A 17900-nucleotide genomic window follows, 5' to 3' on the forward strand; every position below is an offset into this window, starting at 1 on the left:
TGATCATCTGATTAATAAATTATTTAATTTTTGAATTGTTTTCTTTGAAAATTGGTTTCATCTGGTAAAAGGTTTGTTTAAAGAGATGACAATAATCATAAAATGGGACACAAATGTACACTTTAATACGACACAAAAGTTATATTTAGATTTGGTATAATTATCAACTACAAAATATAAGCTCTGGAAGAGCCTTTAATCCTATACACATACAAATTATCATAAACAACAGCATAAAAACCACAATTAATAATGTATAATCTTGAAATATATTTGTACTAAAGCATGTTAAGTAACAATTGAAAACACCAGGACTAGGTACTGGTTATATACTTGGAATTTTAATTAACCCCTCAATTTATTAGCTTGCTTCTTAATTGTTATTTTTAATTGATAATACAATGTGAATCAAGAGTTTTCTCTAAAACTGAGATATTTTATCTACAGTACTCCAGTGGTTTTAACATTTAGTGTCCAATAAATAGCTAATGTGTAGTCAGCTGTTAGAGGCATGAACATTCACTCAAGGATAATGACCCATAAAGTGATCTGGCCTTAAATCACCTGGACATTCACCTGATGTGACCTCTTTATCTTGACCTAAATAACCTATCAATGAGAAATCTGAACTTCTGATAAGTCAATTTAAAAAAGGTAGATGATTGACTTATTGCCATTGTACAAATTCATTTGAGATTTATAGTACTTATCATTGTATTATGTATTTCTGCAGTCATGTGGAAAATAAATTACCGATACTGTCTAAAAGGAAATATGTAACCCCCCTTTTTTTGGATTTAACTCACATAATAACAAATCAATGAGGTAGAGATTAGCATAATTATTTATGAAAGTACAAATAATTATCTTCTAAGATTGGAAATTAAAATGAGCATTGCTTATGTATAGACATTATAATGAGTGTAAATAGTGTAAACACCAATGTTTGTTAAGGTTAACAAACTAAAGAGATGTAGGTGGAGCTTGGTAAATATTTACTATAGTCTATTTCAGAAAAATATCAAATGTCAGTCTGTTCCTTTATTAAGTCACACTGACATAGACCTAGCTGGATGCGACATGATTTTGACCATAACCAGAAATACTCTACAATAATGGTTAGCTACATGTTACCAGTGGACTTTGGTCAGAATAGTTTATATAATTCAAATTCACCAGGTAAGCTTTTTATTTATCTGTTATTTGTTTTAGAATTAACTTTATGATTTCTTGGGAATTATTAATTCAGTTACTACTTATGTTGTTTTCTGTTTATATTTTGTTCCTATGACTTGCAAGTTGATTTGCTATAATGAAATGTTTAATAGATCTAGCTGAAAAGGTTTAGATGTATCAGTACAGTGCATGTTGTTTTTTTAACAACTTGTCTTTTCTTATCAGTACTTTATTAGGAATATAAGTAGAGTACACAGTCCTTATTTGTAAATGATGAAATGTTTGATTATCATTTATGAATAAACAACATTAAAAACTTCTTAATGGTCAGACAACATGGACAAGCATGCAAAACATATAGCACCTGGTTTTTCTTGCAATACATTTTGACAACTTTATGGGAAACATGACTCAATATTGATATTACATTAAGACATGTTTTTATTGTCAGCATATACTTTTTAAAGACATCAAAGTATATTGAAAGTACCAAATATAGTGGAGAGTACAACAATCAACAAAAACCTCCAACATTTGACTCCACACAGGACAAAAATCTACAAAAAAACTCCAACATGTGACTGCACACATGACAAAAATCCACTAAAACCTCTAAATTGTAATTGCACACAGAACAACAATCTACAAAAACCTCTAACATGTGACTGCACACAGGACAACAATCCACAAAAACCTCTTAACATGTGACTGCACACATGATTGACACCAATCCACAAAAACCTCTTAACATGTAACTGCACACAAAACAACAATCCACAAAAACCTCTAACATGTGACTGCACACAGGACAACAATCCACAAAAACCTCTTAACATGTGACTGCACACATGACAACAATCCACAAAAACCTCTTAACATGTGACTGCACACAGGACAACAATCCACAAAAACCTCTTAACATGTGACTGCACACATGACAACAATCCACAAAAACCTCTAAACATGTGACTGCACACATGACAACAATCCACAAAAACCTCTTAACATGTGACTGCACACAGGACAACAATCCACAAAAACCTCTTAACATGTGACTGCACACATGACAACAATCCACAAAAACCTCTAAACATGTGACTGCACACAGGACAACAATCCACAAAAACCTCTTAACATGTGACTGCACACATGACAACAATCCACAAAAAACTCTTAACATGTGACTGCACACAGGACAACAATCCACAAAAACCTCTAAACATGTGACTGCACACAGGACAACAATCCACAAAAACCTTTTAACATGTGACTGCACACATGACAACAATCCACAAAAACCTCTTAACATGTGACTGCACACATGACAACAATCCACAAAAAACTCTAAACATGTGACTGCACACAGGACAACAATCCACAAAAACCTCTTAACATGTGACTGCACACAGGACAACAATCCACAAAAACCTGTAACATGTGACTGCACACAGGACAACAATCCACAAAAACCTCTTAACATGTGACTGCACACATGACAACAATCCACAAAAACCTCTTAACATGTGACTGCACACAGGACAACAATCCACAAAAACCTCTTAACATGTGACTGCACACATGACAACAATCCACAAAAACCTCTAAACTTGTGACTACACACAGGTGTGAACGTGGAAAAAGTCGGACTATTTTATGTATTTCTTATTTCGGACATTTGGAATTGTTTCTTATATTATTTATAGTTACTGTTTAATCTTTCAGACAATTTCGTTCTAATTCAACAGACAATCTTCATTGATTTGCATTCTTAAAGATATTTCATGATGCCATTATTTTAATCTAAAACTGTGAGAAAAACCGTGCAAGGGATTGTGTTAATTTATGTTACACAACTATTTCATTTCATAATTATTTTGAACTGTTAATGTCGTACATAGATAATTCTTTTCAATATGTATTTTATCAGTTCTTGTCCAGGACATGTATGATAACAATGACATTAATCCGTTTTTCAATTACGGTCTATTGTTACTTTAAAGTGTTAATCTTATATATGTTTCTAAAATTTGTCAACTTTATTATTATGTAATCTTAATTCTTTGGCAACCTGTAAACATTGTCTATCTTTATAATGTTTCGACTGAAGTTAATTCTTCAGTCGGAGTCAGCCTTTTGAACTGACATCATCCGTTCATTAAAGTGGAAATAAAATCCATACTGAAAGTCTTCGTTTGTATTCGCTTTACCAGTCTGTGAGTTAGTTCCGCCAGTGGATTTATGGTCAATAGGCAGGGGACCAGTCTTCGGTCACTGTCATTCGTTTCGGCATCTTCGCCAGTTTCAGCAACAGAACCTGTTGCACGGTTTCAAACATTCCAGTGTCAACAACGTTGTCACACAGGACAACAATCCACCAAAAAAATCCAACATGTAACTGCACACATGACAAAAATCCACTAAAACCTCTAAATTGTAATTGCACACAGAACAACAATCTACAAAAACCTCTAACATGTGACTGCACACAGGACAACAATCCACAAAAACCTCTAACATGTGACTGCACACAGGACAACAATCCACAAAAACCTCTTAACATGTGACTGCACACATGACAACAATCCACAAAAACCTCTTAACATGTGACTGCACACAGGACAACAATCCACAAAAACCTCTATTAACATGTGACTGCACACAGGACAACAATTAAAAAAAAACCCACCAAAATGGTACTTCTCTTGTAATAGAAAATGGGGAGGCAAAAAAAACTAAAGGGACATTCAGACTCACTAGTAATAAATAAACTAACAAAGCCATGGCAAAAAAAGTTAAAAAAAACCAAAAGACAAACAACAGAATACAAAACACAACATAGAAGACTGGGTGACACAAACCTCATTAAACCAGGGGTGATCCCTAATAAACAAACTAAGACTAGGGGGTGCACGTGGTTAAAATTACCTGACTCAAAATGAGGTAGGCTTAGAACTTTTATTTGCGTATCATATCATCCTCCTTATCCACTTTTGACCCCTATTAAAAGTACAATACTATATACAAATCTTCTTTTGTGTTAAGAACAACATTATCACGAACTTGTACAAAAAAAAAAAAGATGGCACTTGCTTTGGAAAAGCACAATCAAGATGTCTCTCTACTACGGGAAGCTAGCAAAGGTAAGCCACAATTGATCAAGAAACAATCATGCTTAACAAGATGTAAACTTTGGATAATCAGCTGTCTCTACAAAACACAATGAGACAGATAATTATATGGTCCCTACTGATTGAAAGTGTTACTTTCTATCATATGTATACTTATTTCAAAAGTTCAGTTATTTTTATATGAAATTAAGGAGAAGACAATTTGTTTTTGCTTATTTTACTCAGTGTACTGATGGATATTAACAATACTGGAATATATCATTGGTGTAATTTTTAACCTGCTAGATAGAAGACTTTGCAAAATGGCAAATAGTTTAGTCTTTGACTTTTTTAAATGATATGCCTGTAGTGCCAATGTACCTAATATTAGAAAAACCTGATTTAAGAACATTCTAACCAAAACTGGTATAGAGCAGTGAAGCAAATTATTTTCCAAATTCTGTTCTCTTCTTTAGCAAATTAAATAATTAATTGTGTTTAAAAAATTAAAAGACCCACTTATTTGATGTAGTTCATAGTATTTTATGTAAAAATCAAATTAGTGGTTCAGTGTTCCATGTGATAAGGAACGGCACAGTTTTGGATTAAGCCATTTCTTTGTGCTATGCACAATGTTAAATGACACACTTTAAGAAAATGGTTAATGCTTAGTGCAATGTACCTAGTTCAATGGTAGTTTTTTAAGAGCTAACGCCTACTGTAGGATACCATGTTGAATGACAGGATTTTTTTTTTTTATCTAAAACAGTTATTGTGCAAATTTAGAATTTTAAATTGTCAACCCACATATCCTTATTTTGAAAATACTGGCCATACATAGTAACCAGTTAATAAAGTTGTGATGTGTTGTTTGATATTAATATGTGCCACATCTCCTTTTATTCATAACCTTTATTCCTGTCGTGGTCAAAGAGGTCATCTCAACATCTATAAGTACTGTGAATTCATTTGTTTTTCAGTGGGTACTAATTTTTGTGGATTACGGAAAACTTGCATGTTCATGAGTATTTAATTTTGTGGTTTTGCAAAAGTCCGATATAAGCTGATGGAAAAATTTGTTATTGTTGAACATTGAATTTCGTGGTTAACCTGTACCCACGAAAGCCAGAAAACTTGGTATCCAACGAATAATTACAAGGAGTCCACAGTAATATATAAGATAATAAAAAATTTACAGTTAAGAAATTGTTGTAATATCTGAAAGATATTAATGATTAGTTTAATCGTAGACATATATATGTATTTTTGGTTTAATAAATTCCTCCTTTTCATCAGCTGTGTCACTTAGGTCAGGATGACCTACTAGTTGTGTCATGTCACCCTAACATCTCTACTTATATGAAACAAAACATAACTGTTCGCTAGTTTACCTTTCTGGCTAAAAATAATATTTGATGACATGAGGGAAGATCTCAAACATGTTTTTTTACATGAGAAATGAGGTCAGTTATTGATTAATGGGACAAAGAAGTAAATAAGTGCTTATGTGTCCTTGTAATACCTTTATAGGTGTATTAGGGAGGAATGATTAAAAGAAAACTTCAATGATAATAAAGTCACTTTATATGTCAGAAATAAAGGGATCGTTGTAGAGATTGAAATGTAGGAGGAAAAGGGGGGACAATATACAAGGAGGAAGTGACAGAAATGACCTTGAATTTGTATCATATCATTGGCTGAGACAAATAGTTAATCTTTAATGAATGTTACCATGAAAATGGCTTTTTTGATGCAATTCTTTTCTCATGATAAATGCATTAAAGCCAAATAACTGTTTTCTTTGATCTTTTCTTTGTTAAATGTAACTGAATTGATATATATATACAGTAGATTATAGTACAATCGATCGCCACAGAGTTCATTTAAGACAAAAATTATAATGTAAAATCAATAAGTGAAATGAATTGAGTTAAAGAGGGTGGTGATGGTAGAGTTAACAATGAAGCACTGGAGTGGAAATGTAACCCATATAATCGTACAACCTTCTTGCACCATGCATAGTAATAAATTTATGTTGAGTCAATGTCACGTCACAAACATCAATTATTTTTACCCTCACCTACTGTGTTTTGAACTCTTTTTGATCATCACTTTCTTGCACATAAATTTGATAAACGTTGCATAACAAATCACTAATGTATACCATTATATATAGGATATAGATTTAATTGCTCTGACATTCTGTCTAGCCTAGCTATTAATTACTTTATTAGGAGAAAGTCTTCACTTTTGAATTTTCAATATTATGAAAGTATAAATTTATGAAATATGAATTTATCTAAGATTTTTTTTTTAAATGTGTCAAAATTTAAAAAGGTTACAATAAAGTAATTGTTAAATAATTAAATTTAAGAACTAAAATCTACCACTGCAAATAGAAATTTAAAAAAACACCTGTTTATTTTACAACTGAAATCTTTTAAATTAAATGTAAAAACAATAATCACCTCATTTTCACACTCTAATTTCAGTTGGAATCATGTTCATTTTATGAAACTCATCAGAATGCTGATAATTAAAACTAGGAGACAGAGGGTACTGAGTCTCCCACTGTGATAGAGTTATGCCCCTTATTAACTTGGAAAATTGCTATTTTTTGTTTTTCCGCTGTAATTTAAGATTGTTGCATCCAAATTTTACAATAATCATACACAATGCTGGTATTAACCAAAACTTGCAGATTGCATAAAAATCCAGCCTTGAGTCACTTACGTTTCCAGAGTTATGTCCCATTATTACTTTGAAAATAGATATTTTTTTTCATTTCCACACACTAATTTGTATTTCTCCCATCCAAATTTTGATGAAATTCATACACATGGACAAAATCTTAATAAGGGTTGAGAGTCATTTCCTGTTCTAGAGTTATTCTAATTTTTTTAACTTAGAAAATTGCACAACTTGAGCCAGGACATTGGTGTCCTCATACACTTCTTATTTTATTTAATTAATTAATAAAAGGCCTATAGTTTGATTTGAAATGATGAAAACACATGATTCAAAAATTCCAAACCCTATGATTCCAGAGAAATGGAATTACATCTGTCTTTTGGAAAAATTTCATTAAATAATTCACATGCCACAGTATAAGTAGTAAAAAGAGGACCTGACGAAGGTATTGATCTTTTTCTGAAGAATTTTGTGAATGGAGCAGATTTTTACGGTGTTTTCCAAGAATGAATTATTGTTTTAGCTTCTCCCTTAGGAAGGTTTTTCAGCTTATATCTAAGAAATTGTTTTGCTTTCAATTATAAACCATAAAGTATAAGTTCAGAGACAGTACTGGCTAAGAATGAAATATGATTTTGGCTACTATAATTGTAGGAAGAAACGTTCAGTTCCTCTAGAAACTAAATTTATATCTTTAATTTACAGATATAGAACATTTTAGGACTCCGTTGTTAAACATATTTAATTTTGTTTGTGTTTTCCTTCATCAGATGATCAATGACTAAAGACAATAGGAGCCATGAAATAATTTCTAAAAGAAAATAGACTAAGACACTAAGATCCATTAAATTACCACTGAACGAAATAAGACTGAGACACTAGTTCATAGGAACTTGTCCTAAATTTGAGTATTGAATATAGCCCCTTTGTATCTTACAGATTTTCCAATGGATCAAGATTATTTTGAGAATATAATGATGGATTTTAATGGTCGACCACAGGAACCACAATCATTATCTGGAAGTGGAGATTCCCTGTCATCATATCCATCACCAAACCAACCAGGTTCACCTGTTGCCATAGTAACATCTACAGAAGATGTTCAGGTGTCGTCAGCTTCTGATGAACGAGTGCAAAAATCAAAACCATACAACAAAAGGGTAAGTAAAATATGTTACAGAGGACTTATATTGAAAGCTTAATTTTGATTTCCTACAGGAAGAGAATTAGTCCCCAGAGGACTTCTGTTGAAAGCTTACTTTTGATATCCCCCATCAGTGATATTGTTTGCCTTAAATTAGTGGAGAATAAAGGCTTTTTCCCCCTGGAGAAGAATCCCAATTTGAAAAAAAAATGGCTTAAAATTATTCCCAAAGAGACAACATTTTTTCCCCAAACAGCGCAATCTCAGTAGTAATTGTGCATGAATTCAAACTGAAAAACACTCATTTAAACAATTTTCTTGCTTAAAATAACTATATGTGCACATTTGAGGGTCTATTTATGTATCATCACTGACAAAATGGGGTCTTATTTTAAAGCACTGGTTTGTATCTTGAAAATGGGTCTGTAAATTTATTTTTCAGTCAAATTCATGGTTTATTTTAAATTTCCCAATTTGATGAAAATGACGCATATTTTCCCAATAAAAAAGGGTAGAGGTAGTTTTAAAAAAAGTTAGCAATATCACTGCCCATGAAAAGAATTAGTCCCCAGAGGACTTCTTTTGAAAGCTTACTTTTGATATCCCCCATGAAAAGAATTAGTCCTCAGAGGACTTCTATTGAAAGCTTACTTTTGATATCCCCCATGAAAAGAATTAGTCCCCAGAGGACTTCTATTGAAAGCTTACTTTTGATATCCCCCATGAAAATAATTAGTCCCCAGAGAAAAGAAATTAGTCCCCAGAGGACTTCTATTGAAAGCTTACTTTTGATATCCCCCATGAAAAGAATTAGTCCCCAGAGAAAAGAATTAGTCCCTAGAGGACTTCTATTGAAAGCTTACTTTTGATATCCCCCATGAAAAGATTTAGTCCCTAGAGAAAAGAATTAGTCCCCAGAGGACTTCTATTGAAAGCTTACTTTTGATATCCCACATGAAAAGAATTAGTCCCCAGAGAAAAGAATTAGTCCCCAGAGGACTTCTATTGAAAGCTTACTTTTGATATCCCTCATGAAAAGAATTAGTCCCCAGAGGACTTCTAATGAAAGCTTACTTTTGATATCCCCATGAAAAGAATTAGTCCCCAGAGGACTTCTAATGAAAGCTTACTTTTGATATCCCACATGAAAAGAATTAGTCCCCAGAGGACTTCTAATGAAAGCTTACTTTTGATATCCCCCATGAAAAGAATTTGTCCCCAGAGAAAAGAATTAGTCCCCAGAGAAAAGAATTAGTCCCAAGAATTACTCCCCAGAGAAAAGAATCAAACTTTATGCAGGAAAACTGACAATCCTATAAAAAAAGATGAAGTATGATTGCTAATGAGACAACAAGAGACCAAAAGAAACAAAAATTAACTATAGGTCACCGTACAGCCCTCAACAATAAGTAAAACCCATACCACATAGTCAGGTATTTATACATCCCCACAACAAAAAGACACTAAGTATAGATCTGAGAGTACACACAGTTGCTGACATCTAGTTCATTAAGACTAGAGTTGAATGCACAGGTAATGTGTGGAGTTTGAACTCACAACATAAGTGTTGAAGTGTTGACACATGAGTAAAACAGTAGTTGAACTTCTTAGACCACTCCAAAAAAATTGTCATATATGACTGTAGATAGAATAACCTACATTCAAATTCATTTTATTTATTTTTCAGTTACCCCCTCCTAAACAACTATATACAACAGAGCTTGCTGTATTGTGTAGAATTTGTGGTGATAAAGCCTCAGGGTTCCATTATGGAGTTCATTCATGTGAAGGTTGTAAGGTCAGTACAATAACAGACTGTAGGCCTCTTGTTTCTATGAACGAAGTTTTATGTCCTTTGTATAAAGTCTGTTTGTGATAACTCAGAATATGTAATAGTTGCAAAAAGGTAACAAAGTGCTTTTAAAAGTATGCTTCCATCATTTTTTTAATCTAAGCTTTGTACACGATTGTATATGTGGATGTGATAATTTTATGAACCTGAGTTACTTCCCTTCTCATTAAAAGTACATTTTTCAAGCAGGCTGTTTTACCATCTTTTTGTATGATAGCCATTTCAATATTTCGATTTCTAAGTTTCTCTATTTATGTCTTCTTGATTGCATTTTGCAAAAGAATATATATGATAAGTACAGGGTTTTCTTCAAATATTTCAGTGCTTTTTAGGGAGGAAGATGTTTTCTCTGCTAAAATCTTTCAAATATATTGCAAGTATTTTTACATAATCGAATGTATTTTCAGGGATTTTTTAGAAGGACCATAAAGAAAAATTTAGTGTATAAGCCATGTCGAGCACTGAAACAATGTAAGCTGTCATTAGGATCCAGAAATAAATGCCAGCACTGCAGATTTCAGAGATGTTTACGTGCAGGGATGTCTCAGGACGGTAAGTTTATATCTTAACCATGGTTGTATTTCACGTTGATATTGATGCTTTGAAAATCTGGTAAAAATATGAGAAGACAAGAAGCCATTTACTATATATTTCAAGAGAAAAGCTAAATGTTATATAAAGATTCTATACAAATTACTATAATCCAAGCAAATTATGATTACTTAAGCAGATTACAATTTTTCAAGCCAATTACAATTATCCTTTTGCTCATGTAGTTATGACTTTTAAAAATATATCATTGAGATATTATTTTTCAGCTGTAAGATTTGGAAGAATGCCAAAAGTAGAAAGAGAAAAGTTAATGGCTGACAAAGAAGAACTTGAAGAGAATAGCAGTGTGAGGATTCTAGAGTTACGATCTATAACAGATATTATAAAACAATCATTTCATCAACATGTCGTGGAAACTCTACTCAAATTCAATGGCAGGGATGAGGATAAACAAGTGAGTATCTGATAAAACAATCATTTCATCAACATGTCGTGGAAATTCTACTCAAATTCAATGGCGGGGATGAGGATAAACAAGTGAGTATCTGATAAAACAATCATTTCATCAACATGTCGTGGAAATTCTACTCAAATTCAATGGTGGGGATGAGGATAAACAAGTGAGTATCTGATAAAACAATCATTTCATCAACATGTCGTGGAAACTCTACTCAAATTCAATGGCAGGGATGAGGATAAACAAGTGAGTATCTGATAAAACAATCATTTCATCAACATGTCGTGGAAATTCTACTCAAATTCAATGGTGGGGATGAGGATAAACAAGTGAGTATCTGATAAAACAATCATTTCATCAACATGTCGTGGAAATTCTACTCAAATTCAATGGCGGGGATGAGGATAAACAAGTGAATATCTGATAAAACATTTAGTTTACCCAAACTATCATTAATTTCTGTTACAACAGCATTACCTTAAAGTTCTTCTGAAATGCTGCAATGGTGTTTATAGAAAATCTGTAAGCTCCATAGCATACGAAATAATCTTCAAAAATTTCTAGCAGAATAGCAGATAATTTCTACAACAGCGATGGGCAGAAACTAGTGTGCTAGTGCTTAAAGATTGGTCCTTTTGTTGTGGTTTCTTTGCATCAATCTAATGAGTTGAGCCCTTTTCAATTGATTTCGTATTACCGGTATCATAAAAAAGAAGATGTGATGTGATTGCCAATGAGACAACTCTCCATAAGAGACCAAATGACACAGACATCAAAATCAGTATGTTGTTTGGTTGACAGTTGTGCTGTTCATAAAAGCAATGCAGAACAAGAAAGACATTGTTTTATTTATTATCAAATGTACAATAGAATGCAAATCATTATCTTAGCTTATCTTATCTTATATCAAAAGGGTGAAAGAAATTATTTCTATTTATTTACTTTTAATTCCGAAATTATTGCAATTTTTCAATGTTTAATAAAAAAAAAAAATAACTAATATTGAAATCAATCAAACCGAGAACCTAAGAAAATATTTTATTACTAAATATCTTTTGAAGGAAAGCAAAGATATTGTGATAAACCGACTGGAATCAGAAGAAGATTTTGAGAATTGGAAGATTTACGTCAAATATCAGGAAGTAGTTCTGCCATTGATGGAGGGAGCTGTAAGATTTGCTAAACAACTTCCTGGATTTTTGGAGCTATCAACCTATGATCAGATAACATTAATGAAGCAGGCGTCCATGTCTGTTGCTATAGTAGCGGTAAGTCTGCTGAATGCAGGTGCATTATAGGTTTAAATATTTTATTAGGAAAATTGTATTGATCCAATATGCCTTGAAGCTCAAATATATTTTTTCTGGAATAGCCTTAAAAACAAAAGGATAAACTGAATAAAATCTCAGATAAACTTGTCATAATGAGAAACTTCTCTAAAAACAGCTCTTATAACCTTACTCTGAACCAAAAATATTGGCCTTATATTTGAAATGAAAGGTTATGTTTTATAAACTTTTATAACTGTAATGAATATTCTATCTACCTTATATTTGTTACGTTTGGTGATTAAGTAGATGATCAATGTTTAAAGACCCATTCTAACTGAACTAATTTACCAAAATTTTGAAAATCACATACTATTGTACGGAAAAGATTTAAGGTACACAGTCAATAACACAATCTACCCAAATTAAAAAAAAGAATACATTTTTTTTGTCACAATGTACAGAAACTTTACCCATAGTAACTGATAACTTTTTGTGCATGATATTAAATCCTTCTCAATTAATTATGTGAAAAATACAAATTTCATTATTTTTTTTAGATGAGTCCATTAGTGGAAGATGTAAAATTTAAAATTCCTGGAATGGAGATGAATTTAATCCTTAACAAAAGTCTGCTAGAAGAATGTAGGATCGTCAGACAACTTTTTGGTCAGATTTGGAAGTTTTATGAAAAGTTAAAGAAATTTGAACTGCTACAGTCAGAGATTTCCTTGTTTTGTGCCACACTTTGTTTCTCAGGTTAGTAGCCATGTACAAATCAGGAGAACATGCTATATTGTGTTACACAGTTTCAGTTCATCTATTTTTGAGTTCTTGTTTTACCGAATACTTAATATATCTCTACAAATAATTGCCATATATATGACAATTTGTTGCATTAATTTCTAGCGAATTAATAAGAGTTTCCTAAAGTTTGTTTTCAGACATCTTAGTGACAATGCTATTCTGTGTGATGTTTTTTCAGTTCTGTCACTTACTGAAGACTGATATTTAGAGCAGTCTGAAATTTGTTTTCAGGCTTCATGAGATCATAATTATTTACTGTGTGATATATTCAACTACTGATAATAATTATAATGTTTGTATTTTATTAAGAATAAGAATCACTATTTTTTTCACAGAAAATCCTTTTCTTCAAAGTCCAATAGAAATAGACAAAATACAGCAAGATCTACTTCAAGCTTTGAGAATCGAATTGAAACACAATCATCCAAAACAACGCCACTTATTTCCCAATCTTGTTATGCTGGTCACAGATCTTCGCCAAGCTGTTGAGGCATTTGGACAGAACATCAGAATTGGCATCATCGACAAATCAAAGGATCTGTCTGACACTGCACCACTAATCAAAGAAATGTTTAATATATAGAGGGATCATATAGTAAGCATTCAATCTTTTAATGTTGACCTGTAAAAGTATAGGGTCAAAGTGACAATGAAAATATTTATTTAAAATTTTATTGGTCTGAAGCCCAACAAATTATGTTACCTTTTACACTTACATGGCGTAAATTTGTTGTTGTGCTATTGGGAGATGGAAGGGTTCATTATCTAGCACAATGATGTTATAACCGGTGAATTGTTGTACATTTATGTTGTTTTTATAGCTCATCTGTTGGAAATTTATGTAATTGATCATTAATGACATTTTAACTTTTTGTTCCAATTTATTTTCTTTTTCATGATGTAATTTTATCTATCATACTTTTCTTTTTGAGTCACACATTATACCTTGTATAAGATTTTACACAGAAATTCACAAATATATATATCAATGTATATTAAGCAGAAACAAATTATTTTTCTAAAACTTATCTCTTGATCTCACATTAAGCAGATGGCACCATGTTTTTTTACTATATGATCGACTGACAAGACTACCTCAGTATCTCTAATGCAATTTATTTTTAGTGCAAAATTGGTCTTTAGTTAATCTAAATATTTATTCTGTATTGGACCAAAATTGGTCTTTAGTTTTAAATATTTATTCTGTATCAAACCAAAATTGGTCTGCAGTTCTAGATATTTGTTCTGTATAAGACTAAAGTTGGTCTTTTGTTTTTAGATACTGTGGACTCATTTTATTTTGGGGGTGTCGATTTTCGCCCATTGAGGAAAACTTGCATGTTCAATGATAATTGTTTTTCATGGTTTTGCTAAACTCTGAATACCAAGCTTATAAAAATCTGTTATTCCTCAGGACTTTTGATTTTGTTATCCACAAAACCCATGCAAATTGGTTTCCAACGAATTATAGTGAATCCACAGTATTTATTCTGTATTAGATCAAAATTGGCCTTTAGTTCTAGATGGTTTTTTCTGTATTAGATCAAAATTGGCCTATTAGCTCTAGATATTTATCCGTATCAGTATAGAACTGGTCTTTAGTTCTAGATATTTTTGGTGACGAGATCACTGTTATATAAGAGCTAATTTGTCTGACTGAGAGAACAATGAAATATCATTTGTTTGTTTTTAGGTGAATCATAGAAACTTACACATACCTTGTTACAGTTGTAGATACAACTTAAATACTTATCAGGGGCGGATACAGCAATTTTAAAAAGGGGGGGTTCCTAACACAGGACAAAGGGGGGTTTCAACTGCATGTCCCCATTCATATGCATTGATCTTCCAAATAGAAGGGGGGTTGGAACCCCCCTCTGGATCTGCGCCTGCTTATAATACAATGTGATGAATAGTAATGAGGAATTTTCATTAATTAATTGATTGATTGATGGTTGCTTAACGTCCAGTGGCAATGAATCATTAATTAATAATTTCAACCATAAAAAAAACTCTTGACCAAGTTGATTGTTAATTGTTTTCCATATAGACACGAGTCCTCAGTAATATTTGCATGTTTGAAATTTTGTCTTTCATTTCAATTTTATTCGTTTTTGTGACATAAAAAAACCTTCATGTCATTTTAAAAAGTTTGGAAAGTTATTTTGTTTAATTTTATGGAATGTTTCTTAATTATTACTATTTATGTTTGTAAAAGTTGCATAATTTGTATATCATTCCAAATCAAGTTGTCCTCAAAATAATTATAGATATATTTATGTATGTATTTGTACAAATTATTTATTAAGAGTTCTGACAATGGAGATTATCCAAGCTCAAAAGAAACCCGGTGTAAAAACAAAACAGGTTATGAGGTATAATGCATACAAACAGACCCTTTTTTATTGATGTTTTTCAGACAAGTTGTAAACAGGTTATTGTAGGCCACAAATACATAATGTATGTTTTTTCAGAGAACTAGTTTCAACGATTCTCTTTGAATGATTTTTCTGAATCAACCAAATGTAAGATACATAGAACTAAGCATAAACATATTACTCATACCTGTCAACTGACCCTTAATTTGTGGGTCACTCCAATGAATTTCCTATCTTGACAAGGATTTTTTAAAAACCCATCATAGATTTTGGTATTAAGTAGTGAAATATAAATTCAGTTTTATCAACTTTTTAACCTTGATTGAAAAAGAAACTATTTTAAACCACTTAATTATGACCTGCATTTTCCTTTTTCAGACGTTGACAGGTATGATTAATCTGCAAAATGTGTTTTAATGTCACAATACTCATAGAATTGCTCCTATCCTTGCCTTGAATTCTCAGGTAAAACTCTGAAAAAAACATACATTAATGCAATGTAGCCATATAACGTGCCATGTCTAATAATATTTTAATAGCAGAACACCATACATTATTTGAATGTAGCCATATTACGTGCCATATATGTTATAATATTCAGGGAATCATTATATAAGTGCTGCTTTTCATGTTGCTGGTTATTAATTTTTGCAGTTTACTGATATATGGGTAGGCGTTTTAAGTAACTGTTGTTGTATTTTTTTAAAATCACAGTCATACATGAGACCTCAGCTGGCCCTTAGGACTTGTATGAGCTGTAACTATCTCTTGGTAGACCTTGGCAGATATAAGTTTCTTTTTCTTTAAAATATTCTAAATATAGAATAAATATAAAGTGTCTAAGTATTAGACTTGCAGGGTTTAAGTTTAGTTATTCATTGTGTACTGTTATAACCAGTTATTTATTCATTGATGGCATTCATTTTTGCTGGGTTGTTCTCCATTATCCAGTATGAACTACTAAAAAGTGTATACTGCTGGTGTCTTGTCATTTATGAGTTAAGAAAATGAGAACCATAATTTTGGTAAAAACCAGTAGAATTTTCACTCTGGAAAGCATCTCTGGTTTCAACAGTCAAATTTTAATTCATATCATTCTATTGAAAACTCATAACTTCCAAATACTCTCAGGTTTGAACTGGTTTGTATAAAACTGAATTTATATTTCACTACTTACCAAGGGAGAGGGGGGATAGGACCTTTATCAGGACCCGGGGATCGGGTGTTTTTAAGCTCATGATTTCGGGATTGACCCTTTCGGGATCCGGGAATTCTTTTTTTTGATTTTCGGGACCTCGGGATTTCATATTTTTAAGCCTGGGATTTCGGGATTCCGTGTTTTTAAGTCCAGGATTTTGCGATCAGGACCCCTCCTACCCCCCTCAAGGGAGGTACAAATAAGGTAGATACCAGTATTCATAAATTTGTGAAATTATTGTTAACTAATTTTTATGCATGGACATCTAGGAGCAAGAGTATTTTGAAAACTCTTGTAAATGAAAGTCAATACATTGCCATGTAAATAAAAAGGGGAGATTTTAATTGGAAGTCCATCAGTGTATGAATACAAATCCTTTTTAATGGCACATCATGAATACAAGTGATTTCACAATAATGATTTATGTCTGCTCAATTTTATTTAGAAGAAAACTCATGTTTTGTATACAATGGGCATTTTAGAGTGGGGTGCAATTGATTGTAGATTTCTTTATTTTTATATTTTTTGGAAATAACTTGTGCCATATTAGAAAAGTCATATTTTAATTGTTATTGTAAATATAAAATTAGGGTTGATTCCTGATAAAATGTTTTTGTAATTAGTTTGGGCTGATGCTGTTACTTTTAAAGTTATCATATAATTAGTGTTTATGATCCAGAGGTATTATGCTACTCTCCTTGGCTTGATATTCAGTAATTATGTGAATCATTGGCTTGATATTCAGTAATTATGTGAATCATTGGCTTGATATTCAGTAATTATGTGAATCATTGGCTTGATATTCAGTAATTATGTGAATCATTGGCTTGATATTCAGTAATTATGTGAATCATTGGCTTGATATTTAATAAGTATGTGATTCCTTGGCAAGATTTTCAGTGATAATGTGATTAATATGCATGATGTTCAATGGTTATGTGATTACAAACTTGAATTTAGTGATACAGTAGTTATATTTTATATTATAAGATAGCTTTCAAATATAGAGGTTAAGAAAGAAAAATACAGTTATTAGTATGTATTTATTAATAAGGCATATTTTACCACACAGTGAGACTGTAAAATGGTTCTTTTGACAGACATAAAAGATACATATGATTAAGTTATAAAGTCTTAAAGATAATCTTCATGTGACACATCTAAGGATGATTGAACTGTAAATGTAAGATTCAGACCTCACAGCATGATTACTCTAATGGATAGTTATCTCATTGGCAGTCAAAACACATCACTTTATTTTCTTACCCAT

The 17900-nt window shown here is 31.9% G+C and overlaps 1 protein-coding gene across 1 annotated transcript; it reads left to right on the forward strand.

Moving 5' to 3' along the window:
- Nucleotides 1-953: 953 nt before the first annotated feature.
- LOC134694002 (peroxisome proliferator-activated receptor gamma-like) lies at nt 954-14924 on the forward strand. The gene is made up of 8 exons (XM_063554985.1): nt 954-1179; nt 7914-8134; nt 9806-9916; nt 10378-10522; nt 10789-10976; nt 12041-12247; nt 12808-13006; nt 13390-14924. Exons 1-8 carry the CDS (start codon nt 1074-1076, stop codon nt 13635-13637), a joined length of 1425 nt encoding a protein of 474 aa, XP_063411055.1. The 5' UTR covers nt 954-1073; the 3' UTR covers nt 13638-14924.
- The last annotated feature ends 2976 nt before the right edge of the window (nt 14925-17900 follow it).

The sequence above is a fragment of the Mytilus trossulus genome, chromosome 13 (assembly GCF_036588685.1).
Source record: "Mytilus trossulus isolate FHL-02 chromosome 13, PNRI_Mtr1.1.1.hap1, whole genome shotgun sequence".
NCBI lineage: Eukaryota > Metazoa > Mollusca > Bivalvia > Mytilida > Mytilidae > Mytilus > Mytilus trossulus.

Bases quoted from the DNA above. Each gene is read 5' to 3' on its own strand.
- LOC134694002 (XM_063554985.1), top strand. From the start codon at position 1,074: ATGCGACATGATTTTGACCATAACCAGAAATACTCTACAATAATGGTT. The intron at 10,523-10,788 runs GTAAGTTTATAT...ATTATTTTTCAG, and splicing joins TGCAGGGATGTCTCAGGACG to CTGTAAGATTTGGAAGAATG. The intron at 12,248-12,807 runs GTAAGTCTGCTG...TATTTTTTTTAG, and splicing joins TGTCTGTTGCTATAGTAGCG to ATGAGTCCATTAGTGGAAGA.